Source organism: Alligator mississippiensis, chromosome 16, assembly GCF_030867095.1.
Source record: "Alligator mississippiensis isolate rAllMis1 chromosome 16, rAllMis1, whole genome shotgun sequence".
Classification (NCBI taxonomy): Eukaryota; Metazoa; Chordata; order Crocodylia; family Alligatoridae; genus Alligator; species Alligator mississippiensis.
In genome coordinates this window covers 18,481,369-18,495,889 of record NC_081839.1, presented here as the reverse complement: position 1 = coordinate 18,495,889, position 14,521 = coordinate 18,481,369, and the positions used below count along the sequence as shown (strand labels likewise).

At 45.4% G+C, this 14,521-nt stretch overlaps 1 protein-coding gene across 6 annotated transcripts in view; it reads right to left on the bottom strand.

The window, feature by feature from the left end:
* Nucleotides 1-3,235: 3,235 nt before the first annotated feature.
* FEZ1 (fasciculation and elongation protein zeta 1) overlaps nucleotides 3,236-14,521 on the bottom strand; it is a 210,337-nt gene continuing 199,051 nt past the window's right edge. For all 6 annotated transcript variants that reach the window (XM_014597850.3, XM_019492449.2, XM_059719843.1 and 3 more), the window contains one exon: nucleotides 3,236-3,597. In XM_014597850.3, coding sequence (XP_014453336.1) covers nucleotides 3,581-3,597 — 17 coding nt within the window. In that variant the 3' untranslated portion in view covers nucleotides 3,236-3,580. The remainder of the gene's footprint in view (nucleotides 3,598-14,521) is intronic.

Genomic DNA, 14,521 nt, shown 5'->3' with positions numbered 1-14,521 from the left:
AGAGAAGAGAAAGCTGGGAAGGGACTTAATAGCAGCCTTCAAGTACCTGAAGTGGGGTTTGAAGAACATGGAACTAAACTGTTTTCATTGCTGGCAGATAACAGAACAAGGAGCAGTGGTCTCAAGTTGCAGCAGGAAAGTTTAGGTTAGATATTAGGAAGAATTTTCTCACTAGAAGGGTAGTGAAACACTGGAATAGGTTATCCAGAGAGGCGGTGGAAGCTCCATCCTTGGAGGTTTTCAAAACCTGGCTAGGTAAAGCTTTGTCTGGGATTATCTAATTGGGGATGGTCCTGCTTTGAGTAGGGGGTTGGACTAAATGACCTCCTAACTTTCTATGATTCTATATGTAAATTGTGAATTCCTTAAGTGCAACAAGTTGCCTAAATATTTGGCTTACTTTTTATTGTGTTGGCTTTGAACATGAGCAGGAGTTAAACTATAAGGGTGAACTTCTTGATGTGTCAAAATTGCAGTTTTCTAACTACTTAATTGACACTTTTAGCACTTGCACTCAAGCAATGATTTAACTTCCGTGCAGCGTGGAGTCACGAGTGCATGTGTGTAGCCTGAGTACTTACAGTGGGCTACATATTGGCTTGGTTCATAAGCAGCTACATATGTTTGTACCAGAGTTTAGTCCAGGAGAAAGTAGAGAAAGGAGTAGGAAAACAGTTTCCTGTTCACTTGAGGATTAACACACTCACCCAGGAAGCCAGAGACCCAGGGTTTAGGTCCCCTCACTCAGATAAGATTTGTGCCTGCGTTTCTGATTTGTAGCTTAGTGCTTTAGTGCCACAGATTAGGCATTATCCAGTGTATCTAGTGCCCATTTGGAGGCAGAACCATTGACCCTTGTTTTTAATTGTCATTAGACAAAATGAATTGATAAAATTGGATAAAATGAAGTGAGTTATTTTCCCTGATGAGGCAGAACACATGCCTGAACTAGGCCTCAAAGTCTGCTCTCTTTTAGGTCAGCATCCCTGGCACCAGCTACCTCCTTTTGTGGCTGTCCAGGGTGACAAAAGGAACAACAGGGAGAGCAATGCTTAATGACTAACCCATAGTGTGTGGCTGGAAAAAATGCTAGGAACTCATCAAGGAGCAGGTCCTAGCCCTAGGTGGGTGAAAGGGAAGCAAGAATACAAGTATCAAGCTTCCTGGGCAAAAGCCCCAATCTTCAGCTATTGAACTAAACCAAGCTTTTCAGCAGGCCTGCGACAAATTAGTTCTGCGGCCCCACAAATGTCATTTATTATCCCCTTCACCTGCTTGATATGCTTCTCTGTGTTCTTCTCCCAGCTCTGTGTTCCCTACTCAGTTTGTTTTTTGGATTCTACTTCTTGCCTCATCTGTTTCTATGCTGCCTGTCCCTTCCCTAATCTGTCACATGCCACTCACAGAGGCTGTCTATGCCACTTGTGGTGCCTATGCCACAGGTTGGACACCCCTGGATTAAACTGTGGAGGGGGGAATCTTCCTCCTCCTTTGGAATCAAACACCTACTAAGACACTAGACATAGGCACATATCCAGACTGGGCATGCATATGTAGATGCCTGACCAGTGTATGCCTGACTGCATGTGCTATTTACAGGTACATGATTATGCAGCCAAACTGCAGGGTAAGTTGAATTGCTCCCTGCACATAAGTCTTACTTGTGTGGTTAGAAAAGTAGATGCACAAAGGAAGACAAAATTCCACCCACCATACCTAAGTGATTTTTTGCCAGAAAACGTGAGTGCCTATGAACTACAACCTGGTTACCTGGCGTATGAACTTTATGACACCTCAGGGATTAGTCAGGGTTTTTTGTGGACTGCTCACTTGGATGTAGGCAGTTAAATTCCACCTATGGTTCAATGTAGTGACCTGTGTTTTTATTTGTATCTGGCTTCCACTTAATCAGCACAGTTAGTAATAAGGTACTTCTAGGCATACCCAACATATGGAGAGTGATAGTTATAACTTAGCTTGTGTACAAATATTCAAATAATCTGGGACATTTCTCCTAGGTTTGTTCTCCTGGTAAAGAAACTTACCCAGAGCCACATATACAGCCATTCAAATGCTGAGGTCCTGACAGTGTAGAGCCTCAGAGGACTGGGGGGGGGGGGGGGGGAGGGGGGGCGAGTACTGTACACACAACTTGTGTTCTGCAGGCTCCCTTAGTATGCCTGGTGATAGATGGCAGCAGTTGTATAGGGAAGCCCTGATTGGCTGACCCAAGCTGTCCATGGTAACCCGTGTTTCCTTGCAGTACAATGATGGAACTGTGAAGGGAGCATGTTCTTCTCCTTGCTGGACCAGCAAAGTCCACTGAGCAACACACTATCTCACTGGAAAGTGGCATGAGGTGATCCTAGAGGACCATGCTTTCTTCTGAGAGAACCCAGAGCAGGTACAGACATTCACTCTCCTAAGAGAAACTCTCCAGGGAGTGATTTAATCCTAGTTTTCCCCAGGTTATTTTTTTGGAGTGGCCATTTTTACTCTAGAAGAAACAGCCTAAACATCTTTACACTTCTGGTTTTTCCTGAGGTAGAAGAGACTCCCCCAGGAAAAAGTGAATACCTTCATGAGGCTTGGTGACTACATTTCTTTTATGAATCTAACCCTTTGAGTTGAAAGAAGTGGCTAAGCTATGATAGAAAATGTAAATCCATTTATATGGATTCTTATCTCTGTGTAGACCAAGTGGGAAAATGGACATACAAACATTCATTGGGAAGAGCAAATACGAGGATTTTTGTATTTATCAAATAGTGTTAGGTTCAATTATAAGGATCCTCTGAAGAATGCTATTCCTGTTACATAATTACTCTGAGTAATATATGGACTTCAAGCCAGATGAGTTAGTTAATACAAATTCACTGCAGAGAATCAATAACAAGTTAAAGGCTTTACCAATGGTGTACCTGACATAAGTCTAGATGGATAGGCATTCAAGGGTAGTGAGTTGTCCTAGAACATTCTTTAGATACTATTTTTTCTAGTTCTATATATTAGTATATATGCAATTGCCAGTTCTCCTGAGAATTACCATTGTGTGGTTAGCATATTGTAAAACAACTTCGTTGCTCACTAGAACTGCTTTCAGCCAAGGAATATTCAGAATTTTCTTTCCCAAAGTTTAGATTCATTTGTCTGTTTCAAGGGCTACACAATCCAGATATCAAGATCTGAATTCAGAGTTAGAATAGACAACTGCTCTTCCAAGAACTATGACAACTTTTAATTAAATGCAAGTTTATTTTCAATATTTCAAAATTAGTGTCATAGTATGAAGTGTTTCAGGAAGCTGAACCAAGAGAATACATAGTGCATGGTGAAGTACTGTCTCTTCACTATGGTAAGAAGCAAAGAGAAAAATTAGCAGTACCTGTCTTCACTCATGCATTTAATGAGTACTCAGACTAGAAGCTGACAGCAAATGAACTTTTTTTGCTCATGTTTAATTGTGGTTAATGCTATACATTTTAAAATACATGTGTTAGAGTTTACATTGAATCATGCAGTCCCTGTGATGGAATGATTCTGGCCTTGTTTCTTGTAGAGTTGCAGTTCCACAGGTAGATTAGGTAGGGCAGAGTACTAGAACAGAGAAAACAAGATAGTTAAGGACATGGCTACTTTACCATGAGTCAGGAAATATTTAATCTCAGAGTAGTGCAGAGTCTGAGAACACTGGCAAACAAGGCCACTATTTACAGAACTACTGAGCAACTTCTACAGAGCAACATTACTACCATGCACTGACTCTGCAATAGTTCAACCAATTCACAGAATAATTCTGGGAAGTATATAGTTGCACTGCATCCCCACCTAGCCCTCCTGTTGAAGATGAAAAACTATATTGTTAATCTTTACCACAGTTCCTAGTACAGCTGCTCAGAGCAGGTGCATCAATATGTTATAGAAGAGACTCTTTGGTTTGTTCCACTCCCTGAATAGCACTACCGACAGCACAAATGTTGTAAAATTGATTGTGTGCAGGAGACCAGCATGGGCTTTATACACCACTCAAGTTGCAATAAAACCCACAAAACAGAGTGTTGTGCTGGCTCTCTACTAACATTAAACAAACTAACTTGTCTACTTGAATCTAATATGGCCCTGAATTTTATTATTATTTTCTATGTATAGAATTCAGTTATTTGAGGGTCATTAATTAATTCCCCACCACTGCTGAAGGGGGACAGGCAGTGGGAATGCATGTGGTATAGGGAGGTCAAGCAGCTTGGCCCCAGCTTATGCCTGCCTCTCACCTCCACTGCCCCCTGCCTCCCCCCCCCCTCCCCCCGCGCGATAGCTTCTGGGATCCTCCATTTTTCCTTCAGCCTCTGCTCCCTCCTTTCTCCACTCCACCCCTTCTTACATTTGTTCCATAAAGGCAGGCTGTGTCACTGTTCTAGCCTGGGGCATTAAAAATGGCCTCAGCCCAACCTCCCTAGCAGTAGTGCAGCAGTGGCCACACATAGGGGGTGCACAGGGGTGCACATGCACCCCCTGAGAGCACTGGTACACCCCCTGACAGGCCATGCTCCCTGTGAGTGCCAGCTGGGGAGTTGGAGTGCTGAATGAAGTGCCACAGCCAGCTCTGGGAGTGCTGCAGTCACTTCCCAGTCAGCAAGATTTGTCACAGGGGGACCACCCTGGTCACGGACTTGTCGCTGGGGGGGGTGAGGCACGAGTCACCCATGTGGTACAGGATGTGCACCACTGCTACAGGGCCAGGCTGGAGCTGTGCTCAGTACCCCAGGCTACAGTGTGCACAGAGCCTGCCATAGTGGAGCAAAGGTAAGGGGGGGAAGAGAGGGCCAGACAGGGGATCAGAGGCTGTGTGTGTGGGAGGGGGGATAGGGGAAAGAGATTGTAGTGGGGAGATAGCAGGCTTCAGAGGAGTCAGGGTAGGAGAAAAACAGCAGCTATGACTGTGGCCAGACCCCGGGTAGGGACTGAAGCCTGAGCCACAGTAGCTGGCTGTCCCCTACCACCCTTGTACAAAATTCTAAGACAACCCCCCTCCCCATGTTAAATGGATAAAAAATCTCGTCTTGGAATGGAGTAAAAATGGTACCTGTCTCTCTACATATGGGGCATTTTACCAATACAGGCAACCCACAGGCAACCCCTGCTTAGTGCTCTTAATTGGTTCCAGAAAAACTGTTAAGTGGAACCACAGTAAGCAAAACCCATTTGCCCATAGGAATTAATGTAAATATAGATAACTGGTTACCGCTGTTTCTTGTCACTGCTTCTGACCTCCACCACCGCCTCTCCTCAAGAGCCTGCTTGCCACTCCAGTCCCACATGCCAGCCCAGGCCTGCACTCCTGCTGCCCCACCCTGGGCCCCTGCTGGCCCTAGCCCCTGGCACTGACATAGACCCTGCACTGATGCTTGTGCCCCCCTCGCTTCTCACCACTGCCACCTCTCCCCACCCACCCACCCGCCCGCCCGCCTGCCAGCCACTCCAGCCTCAGGTACCAGCCTGGGCACCTGCACTCCTGCTGCCTCACTCTGGGCATGCCCTGGCCCCGGGCCCCACACTCCTGGTGCCCCACCCTGCGTACAGGCCCCTGCTAGCCTTAGCCCTGGGCAGCGGCACAGGCCCCGCACTCCTTGCCACTGCTGTTGCTTCAGCTGGTGAACTCAGACTGTTGGGATGGTGGAGTGTCCCACAGGAGTGGTGTGGATGTTTGCAGCCAGCCAGGAGCAGGGGCAGTTTGCAGCCTGCCAGGAAGAGGGGGGCAGGTTTGTAGCCTCCCCACCATATGCCTAGCAGGCTGCAAACCCGACCCCCCCATTCCCGTGGGGTGCTCCACCACCCCAACAGTCTAAGTTCACCAGCCACGCCTGGCTTCTCCCCACCCCACCAAGCTCACCCCCACCACTTTCTGTCACTCACTTACCCCTCACTCATTGCCACTCACTGCACTTGCTGCCACCACCATGGCTGCTTATCCCCTCTTCCTGCCAAAAATCGCTGATTCCACTGAGCAGTTTAGCGAAACTGGCTGAGAGCTCAGTGAAATCAGGTATCAATTTTAAATGAATTCTATAGCAAAACAGTGCTAAATGAAACCATGTTAAGCGGGGGTTACCTGTAGACTGTTTGTTCCCAGGTGGAAGTTCCCCTAATGTTAAATAATCACCAGAGGCACAGGGATTCATAGCCATACCCTTTTATTTGCAATGATAGCATAGTGAGTAGGGAGTAGGGAGAGGCAGGGAAGAGTCATGACCACAGATGTGTCGCCAGCTGGTGAATCATCCATTATCAGCAGCTGAAGTTCTGACTAGCCTATAAATTGCTCTAAAATCTGTTGGAGTTATAATTTCCACAAATGTGGACCAAGAATCAAGGAGGCAGAAGAGGTGAGACTAGAATCTTACGCGCCATTCTAAGTCTAGACAGGAATGTGCAACTAATAAATGCACACTTTTTACTTTTTCCACCAAGCTTGACTACTTTTGTCTTTTTACATCCAAACTTTCCCTGTCCCAGTTCTGGTTCTTCCCTATATCAGCCCCATTCACCTTCCTTCCTTATGCCAGCCCCATTCACCAGATCTCAGATTTCCCACCCTGATCTTAATCAACCATTCCTACTCTCCCGTTTTAGACACAGTCCAGTCCCGCTCTTGACATGAATAATTCCTGGAACTAATGTTGCCTCCTGTTCCCAGTTCCTCTTATTCAGTAATTCCCCAATATCATCGCTTCAAACCCTCACATTAAACTACACCTATTAATATAAAATCAAGTTCCTCTATATTCCTTATGTTTCACTTTAACTTTTGTGTTTGTCCAGTATGGTGTTTTTCATTCAGTCTCCATGTCTCTGGGGCTCATTGCCTTCCTCAGTCCATCTGCTGCATAAATAAAGATGTCTGCAGCTGTGTTCTACAAGTTTGGGTCCTTTATGTTTGTATCCACAGTCAGATCTATTACCAGTTTATAGCTATTTTTACACTAGCATATGAAAGGTAATATAATAGCTATTTCTCCTGCAACCCCCTTCCCCTCACCCCTAGTATGTTAAAAAAGATTACTTTAGAAACTTTTGGCCAGCTTTTGAAAATTCACTAAGAAATAATAAGCCCCTTTATTAAACCAATATAAAACCATGTAACTGAGGAACAACATGAATGAATGACCACCTCTCATGCCACGTTATCACTCTTCAGCCTCAGTCAGCATCTTTTTCCTGACAGACAAGGAAGAAAAGTTGGAAGGACAGACATTCTGTACAGAAACTCAAGGGAAACAATTCATAATTCTGTAATTTGAGGGAAGGCTGTGAATGGATACACTTCTCAGCTGCACCATAATATTAGACTCTTATTCTGTAATCAGTGTTTCCTTGTGCTAATCTGTATCTAAATGAAATCAAAAGGAAGTTAAAGTCTACATATGTAGTTACTTTGGTGACAGCCATTATTTCTCAGGGTGCTGGCAGATGTTCATTTACTGGTGCAAGGAGATCTTATCCCTAACCCCAACAAGTGCACCTCTTACCCTGCTAATGTGCATGGCAGGAGGGGTGATTACTGGGTTTGAGGATTAGATCCCAATTGTGGGAGTACAAGTGCAGGGACCTCAGGGTTCAGATTTTCAATTGACTCCCTCCACCTGGCAGCTGCAAAGCCATAATCTTGTGCACCAGGACCCTGGGATAAGGGAACCTCTCCCCAGTTGCAGGGTCCCAGTGTGCCTGAACATCTAAAACCATACATGCAGCTGGGCTACATGCCTTGTTTCCTAGTGCATCAGCACATCTAAAAACTGTACTTGAAGCTGTGCTGAGCACATGGTTTTTAAAGGTCCCAGAATGCCAGGACTTATTAAAATCACATGTGCATTTGTGCTCTACACCCAATTTTTTAAGGTCCCAGTGCTTCAAGACTTTTTTAAAACCATGAATGCAGCTGGACTGCATATGTGGTATTTAAAGACCTTGGTATGTATTCAGCACAGATATACATGTCATGTGGACTGCCTATCTTGATGAGACCTTCAAATTGGATAGAGGCTCTCCAGTCATGGGGTCCTGTGTACTTTTAAAGCATGAATCCCAGCTTAACATGCCACATATTTAAGCAAGGGACAAAGAGTTCCTATATGACATATGGGACATCTTGTCCAGATATTGCCTTGAATCTAGAACATTAAACTACCCAGATGAGCTGCTCACCCCCATCTACCACCTCCCCAGCTGATCATTCTGGATGGACACAGGTGGCTGAAAACCTTCATCTAGGCCTAGTCATCTAACCATTCCCTGCTACTGGCGTGGCTGGCCAGGGTCAGCTGCCCTATCACTACCTTCCATATATGAGCTCCTAACCCAGAAGAAGTGTCTGGGCAACAGGGGTTAACCTTTACCCAGACTGCCTTGCTGTTCCTCATGCCTTGTGTCTACTGGTTCTCTGCCTGATCTTTCAGCCACCTGATCCAACTTGCCCTCTGACTCTGTGCTCTTCCTGGTCCTTCAGCTTCCTAACTGAGCTTCTCCCTCAACTGTCTTGATCTCCTGACTACCCAAAATAGCTTGCTTTCTGCCTCTGCATTCTGCCTGACCAGAAGTGAAGTGGCCAATTTTTCACTTGATCCATAATTACTTAGCATGGTAAAGACCAAGGTGGGCTGTGAAGAATTACATAAGGATCTCACAAAATTAGTGAATGGGCCACAACATGGCAAATAAAATTCAACATGGATGAATAAAGTGATGCGTGATGAGTAAAGTGATGTACATGGGGAAAAATAACCCAAAAATTCAGACATGATGTTGGGTTCTACATGAATTGCTACCACACAGGGATAATATCTTGGAGTCAGTGTGGATATTTTACTAAAAATATCAGCTCAGTATTTAGCTGAAGTCATAAAAGCAAATACAATTCTGGAATTATTAAGAGAGGGGCAGTGTAAACAAAACAAAAAGTATAATTATGCCTCTATAAACGTATGGTGCATCCACACCTTGAATACTGTGAAATTTTAATCCCCACACCTTAAGAAGGATATAGAAGAACTAGAAAAGGTGCAAAGAAGGACAACAAAGATGATTGGGTGTAGAGGGGTTTCCATATGCAAAAAAACTAAAGAAGTTAGGACTTTTCAGCTTAGAAGCTCAGGAGGGCATGATAGAGGTGGTGTCAACAGGAAGACTACAACTTCTTGGATAATTGGTAGATGTTTTTGGGAGGAGGACAGCTATCAAGAGATGGGATGTCTGATGAGAACAGGGAAGAGCATCTTTGGGTGTTACCTCACCAACCTAGGAAGGAGGCTTTAAACTAGGTTTCATGGGGGATGGTGATCAAAACGCTCCAGCAACAGAGCACATGGTCCAGAGAGAAAAGGCCCCAAAGAAACAATTCAATTCTAGAAAAAGGCCAGAGAACTACAGGGCTGCAAATTTAATTGGTGCAAAAGGAAAGCAATGAGGATAAAATGCAAAATACATATGATGCACATATAGAAATGTGAGAAGTATGGGGAATAAGCAAGATAAGCTGGAAGCTGCAGCCTGTTAACATAACTATGACTGACATCACTGAGCCCGGGTGGGACAGCTCTTATGACTGGAATGTCAATGTCCCAGGGGGACACAGACTACGGTCCCGGGAACCCTTCCCATGGCGGGACCTGAGCCTGGGATAAGATCCCAGGAAAAGAAAACCAAAAACCTTAAAGAGGGGGTTTGCTCATGCCACACCAAGAAGAGCCGCTGGCGTGGTTCATCAGCCACTTTTATGTGTGGCTGGGAGTGATGCCGGCGGATGACGTCATCAAAAACCACCACCCGGTGAATTAAAAAGCCAGTGGCAGAGCAATGAAGAGGAGGGCAGCAGTTCCAGAGGCAGGGGGAGAGGCTGTCCCCCAGACTACAGGATCGCCAGAGAAGGAGAGCTGTGAGAGTCCAGAGTGGGGTCCACCATAAAGGTCCCGACTCTCTTAAAAGAGTAAACACGCAGCTTGGCTGGACAGCCAGGTCATGGAGAACGGCATCAAGGGATCCTGATGACCACAGATGCCAGACCTGTGAGTGGGGCGGGATGTAGCCCAAACCCCTGCTCTTTCTTTCTTTTCTCCTTTTTTTCTTTCTTTATTGGTTGCTATTGGGGCCAGATTGCTATTGGTTGCTCAGAGCCCAAACTGGGGAGGCACCCCAACTGACCTGAAGGATCAAGAAGAAGTGAGGAGGCCGCTTTGCTGAACCCGACAGCTTGGAGACAGGGCCAAGGCGGAGGTTGAGACAGGGCCGGTCTCATACCCGGTAGATATCTGGGGTGAAGAAAGACACTGAGGGACAGGCAAGAGGAGAGAAGAGCAGGGGCTAACATCAAGGAGACAAATCGGTGACCCATCACCTGGTTGTCCTGAAAGGTGGCATATGGCTGGGGTGTAGGGGAGGTGGAGCCTCAAGAACGCTCACAAGGGGCAGTGCCTGGTCCATGAGTTACCGCGTGGGAGAGTCCCACTACTGAATGGAAGATCAAGTCATGGCAGGAAAGTGTTGGGGCCTCCCTTGGGGTTGAACACAGCCCAAAACCCCAAGTCTCGGGGACACTCCCTGAGGCCTCACTTGGGCGTGTGCTCCAAGGCTGGTAGAGAGCACCTATACCAAACTAAGTGGGTGCACAACATTGAGGGTACATTCTATTTGGAAGGACAGGATTTGGAGAAAAGGTGGTGGTGTTGCCTTGTATGTCAAAAAATGTTCTTGTTCTCTGGTTCAGGAGGAAAAAGACAGCAGAGCAGAATACATGTGTGTGAAGATGAGAGGAGAAAGATGTGGCACCAATATAATGGGGATTGATTACAGGTCACCTAATCAGGAAGAGGAGGTGGATGAGGGAAGGACTCTTTAAGCAAGTGACAAATCTATTCAAAAGCTTCGTAATGATACTGATGGGAGACTTCAACATCTGCTGGAGGAACAATGCAGCCTAACATAAAATGTCAAGCTAATTCCTACCTAGAATGGAGGACAACTTAATGTTGCAGAAATTAGAGGATGTAACTAGGGGCTCATCAATCTTGGATCATGTCCTAATGAATGGGGAAGAATTGGTGGAGGATGTGAAGGTGATGGGAAACTAGGGAGGAAGCAATCATGATATGATAGAATTCCAGATCTGAGACAGGGAAAGCATGAAGTCAACAAAATTGGGATGCTAGATTTAAAAAAGGCAGATTTCGTCAGACTCAAGGAGCTAATAGGCATGGTTTCATGGGAGGACAAACTGAAATAGAAAGGTGCCCTGGAGGGCTGGGAGCTTCTAAGGGGAATAGTACTGGAAGCCCAAAAAGAAACTGTCCCAACACAGTGGAAGTAAAAGAAGAATGGTAAGAGAACAATGTGGCTGTACAAGGAGCTTCTAAAATGATTCAAATGCAGAAGGAAAGCATACAGGCAATGGAAGAATGGGCAGGTCACCAAGGAAGCATACCAGGAAATAGAAATAATCTACAGGAACAAAATCATGAAGGCACAGATGAAGAACAAGCTGCACCTGCCAAAGAAGGGTGAAAGAAGCAGTGTTAACAAGCCACGAGGAACTCCTAACTGAAGATGCAAATAAGGAACAGCTATTTGCCTCAGTCTTCACAAAAAGAAATTAAGCTATGGCCAGACACCTAATAGGGATTATCTGGATAAGGAAAGGGGCAGGATGATAACAAAAGACTATCAAAGAGCTTTGTTGACTCTGAATGACTTCAAGTCAGCAGGGTTGGATGAACTTCATCCCAAGGCCCTGGAGGAACTGGCAGAAGAGATCTCAGAATTCTTGGAAATTATCTTCTTGAAGTCATGGAAGATGGGCTAGGTACAAGAGGATTAGACTATGGTCAATGTAAAAAAGGCAAAGAGGAGGACCCAGGAAACTACAGACAGGTTAGCTTCACTTGAATACCTGGGAAATTACTGGCACATATCCTAAGGAAGGCCATTTGCAAGTATCTGGAGGAGGAAAGGCTGGTTACAAGCAGCCAGCATGGATTGATGAAAAATAAATTGTGTCAACAAATCTGATCTACTTATTAGACAATGTAACTACTTGGGTGGGTGAAGATAATGCTGTGGATATAGTGTATCTGGACTACAGCAGGGCTTTTGACAAGGTCCCACATGACTTTCTCATTAACAAAATGGAGAAATATGGGCTGGATAAAAGTACTACAAGGTGGATAGATAACTGGCTCAATAGATACAAGCAAAGGATAATTATTAATTATCCAGAATGTCAGGAGGTTTTCACTGGAGTCTCACAGGGGCATGTCCTGGGACCAATGTTGTTCAATATGTTTTTTAATGATTTGGCGGCTGGTATAGAAATCTTATTGGGCAAGTTTGCAGATGAAATGTGTCAAGAGTAGGTGCAATAGGGCCTGGGTCCCCTCTGGGCTGAAGATCTTCTGCTGAGTGATGACAGGGTGAAAGGAACCATGCTATCACTGAGGAGCTCTTGGATGTTCTTCTCTCACCTGCCATAATTTTTAAATCTACTGGGGAGCTAGTTCTGTTGGGTGATAGCTTTGGCCTATCAAAGGAGGCTCTTCATGGGCCTCTGCCTCCTGTACACCCCACCCTTAGCACTTCCTTGATGTTGCATGGTATCCTGAAGTTGGAAGGGGGTGAAAGGCAAAACCCCTACCTCTAATGATATGCAACATGCATGAACTGGAATTAATATCTCATTTTCTTTTAATTGACTCCCAGCAACCTGTCTTAATCCAACCACTGGTTAGACCTTATCAGGAGTACTGTGTGAAGTTCTGGGCTCCACATTTTAAAACAGATGTAGAGAAGATGAGCAAAGGTCCAGAGGTGAGCAAAAAATATGATCAAGGACCTTGACAGCAAGTCATATGAAGAGAGGCTGAAGGAGCTAGGCCTGTTCAGCTTGAGAAAAAGGTACTTAATACATAATAGCAGTTTTCAAATATTTGAAGGGCTGCCAAAAAGAAGAGGGAAAGTGCCTTTTCTTTCTTGCTGCAAAGAGGGGGATGCAGAACAATGGCTTGAAGTTGCAGCAATCACCCTAAACACACCAAGAAAGCTGTAATATATACCCAAGCCCTCAGATACTACCAAATTTGCACTGAGGAAAACACCTAGGATTACCACCACAAATCTCAAAAAGGCTTTCACTCAACATGAACACTCCTCCAGAGAGAGATTGCATGTTTGAAAGAGCTACCTGGATACCATGTGAAGAGTTGCTTCAGTACAGAAGAAAACCCCCCACAAATTGCCCACCACTGCTTATGACATATCACCCTTCCCTCTAACCTATAAGGAAAATCCTCAAACAATTGCAACCCATACTAGAAGAAAACCCAATTCTTAAAGAGATCTTCTCAGAACCTGGTCTTAGCAACCTGGTTTTAGCAACAGGGGATGATCTTGTGGGGAACCTGAAAATACACAGTAACCTGGGAGATAGTGACCATCACTTGGTAGGGTTCACTATCCAGTGAAGGGTGGGAAAAATATCCAGTGAGGCCAAAGTGTTAGACTTCAGAAGAGCCAAATTTAGGAAACTTAGAAGGCTAGTTAGTGAGGTGGCAGAACTCTAGAGCACTGAGCAAATGGGGATCCAGGGGGGTTGGAGGTTTCTCAAGGGAATGATCCTTGGGGCACAAAAGGAATTTATTCCCTTATGCAGGAAAGGGGGTAAGGGTATCCTTATGCTCCCTTGGCTCAACAGGGAACTCCAGAAAAGACTGGGGGCAAAGAAAGAAATTTACAGGCAGTGGAAGCAGGGAGCAACCACCAAGGTGGAATACACCTCCCTGGTCTGCTATTGCAGGGAATCAGCTAGGCAGGCCAAGGCAGGGCTGGAGCTTAGGCTGGCTACAACAATTAAGAACAATAAAAAGTCCTTCTACAGATACATAGCGAGCAAAAGGAAGGTGCAGAGTAACATAGGGCCCCTGCAGGACAAATCAGGACAGTTGGCTGCTGACGCAAGGAAAAAGGCAGAGCTCTTCAATGAGTTCTTTGCTTCAGTATTCCTAAGTCCTGACCAAGACAATTACCCTACCTTGAGCATAGATGTCCAAAAGGCACCAGACCACCAAAGGTTAGTGCTGACTTAGTTAAGGAGCACCTGGGGGGGCTGGATGGGTACAAGTCGGCCAGCCCAGATGACCTCCATCCATGGGTGTGTCCAATGGTGGGCTTTCACCCCAAAAGTCCCGCCCCTATTTGTGGTAGAGGCTTGCCTCTATCGGTCTAGGTGTTGTCAATCTCTGGAGCTCATCACTTGTCTGAGTGGCTTTTTTTCCTTTTCTTCATTTCTAACTCTATCTTCTACACCAAGACAACTTTAGCACCTTGGCTAATAAGCCAAAGTCCACCGCAATGTCTTGATGTCCCCTCCCACACATCCGCGATCTCTCCTGCCACGACTTGTTGTTACAGGAGAAAATAGAATGCTGGGGCATGTGGGTCTTGATGCTTTGGCTCTTGCAATTTGTCTTAGTGTAGTGAGGGC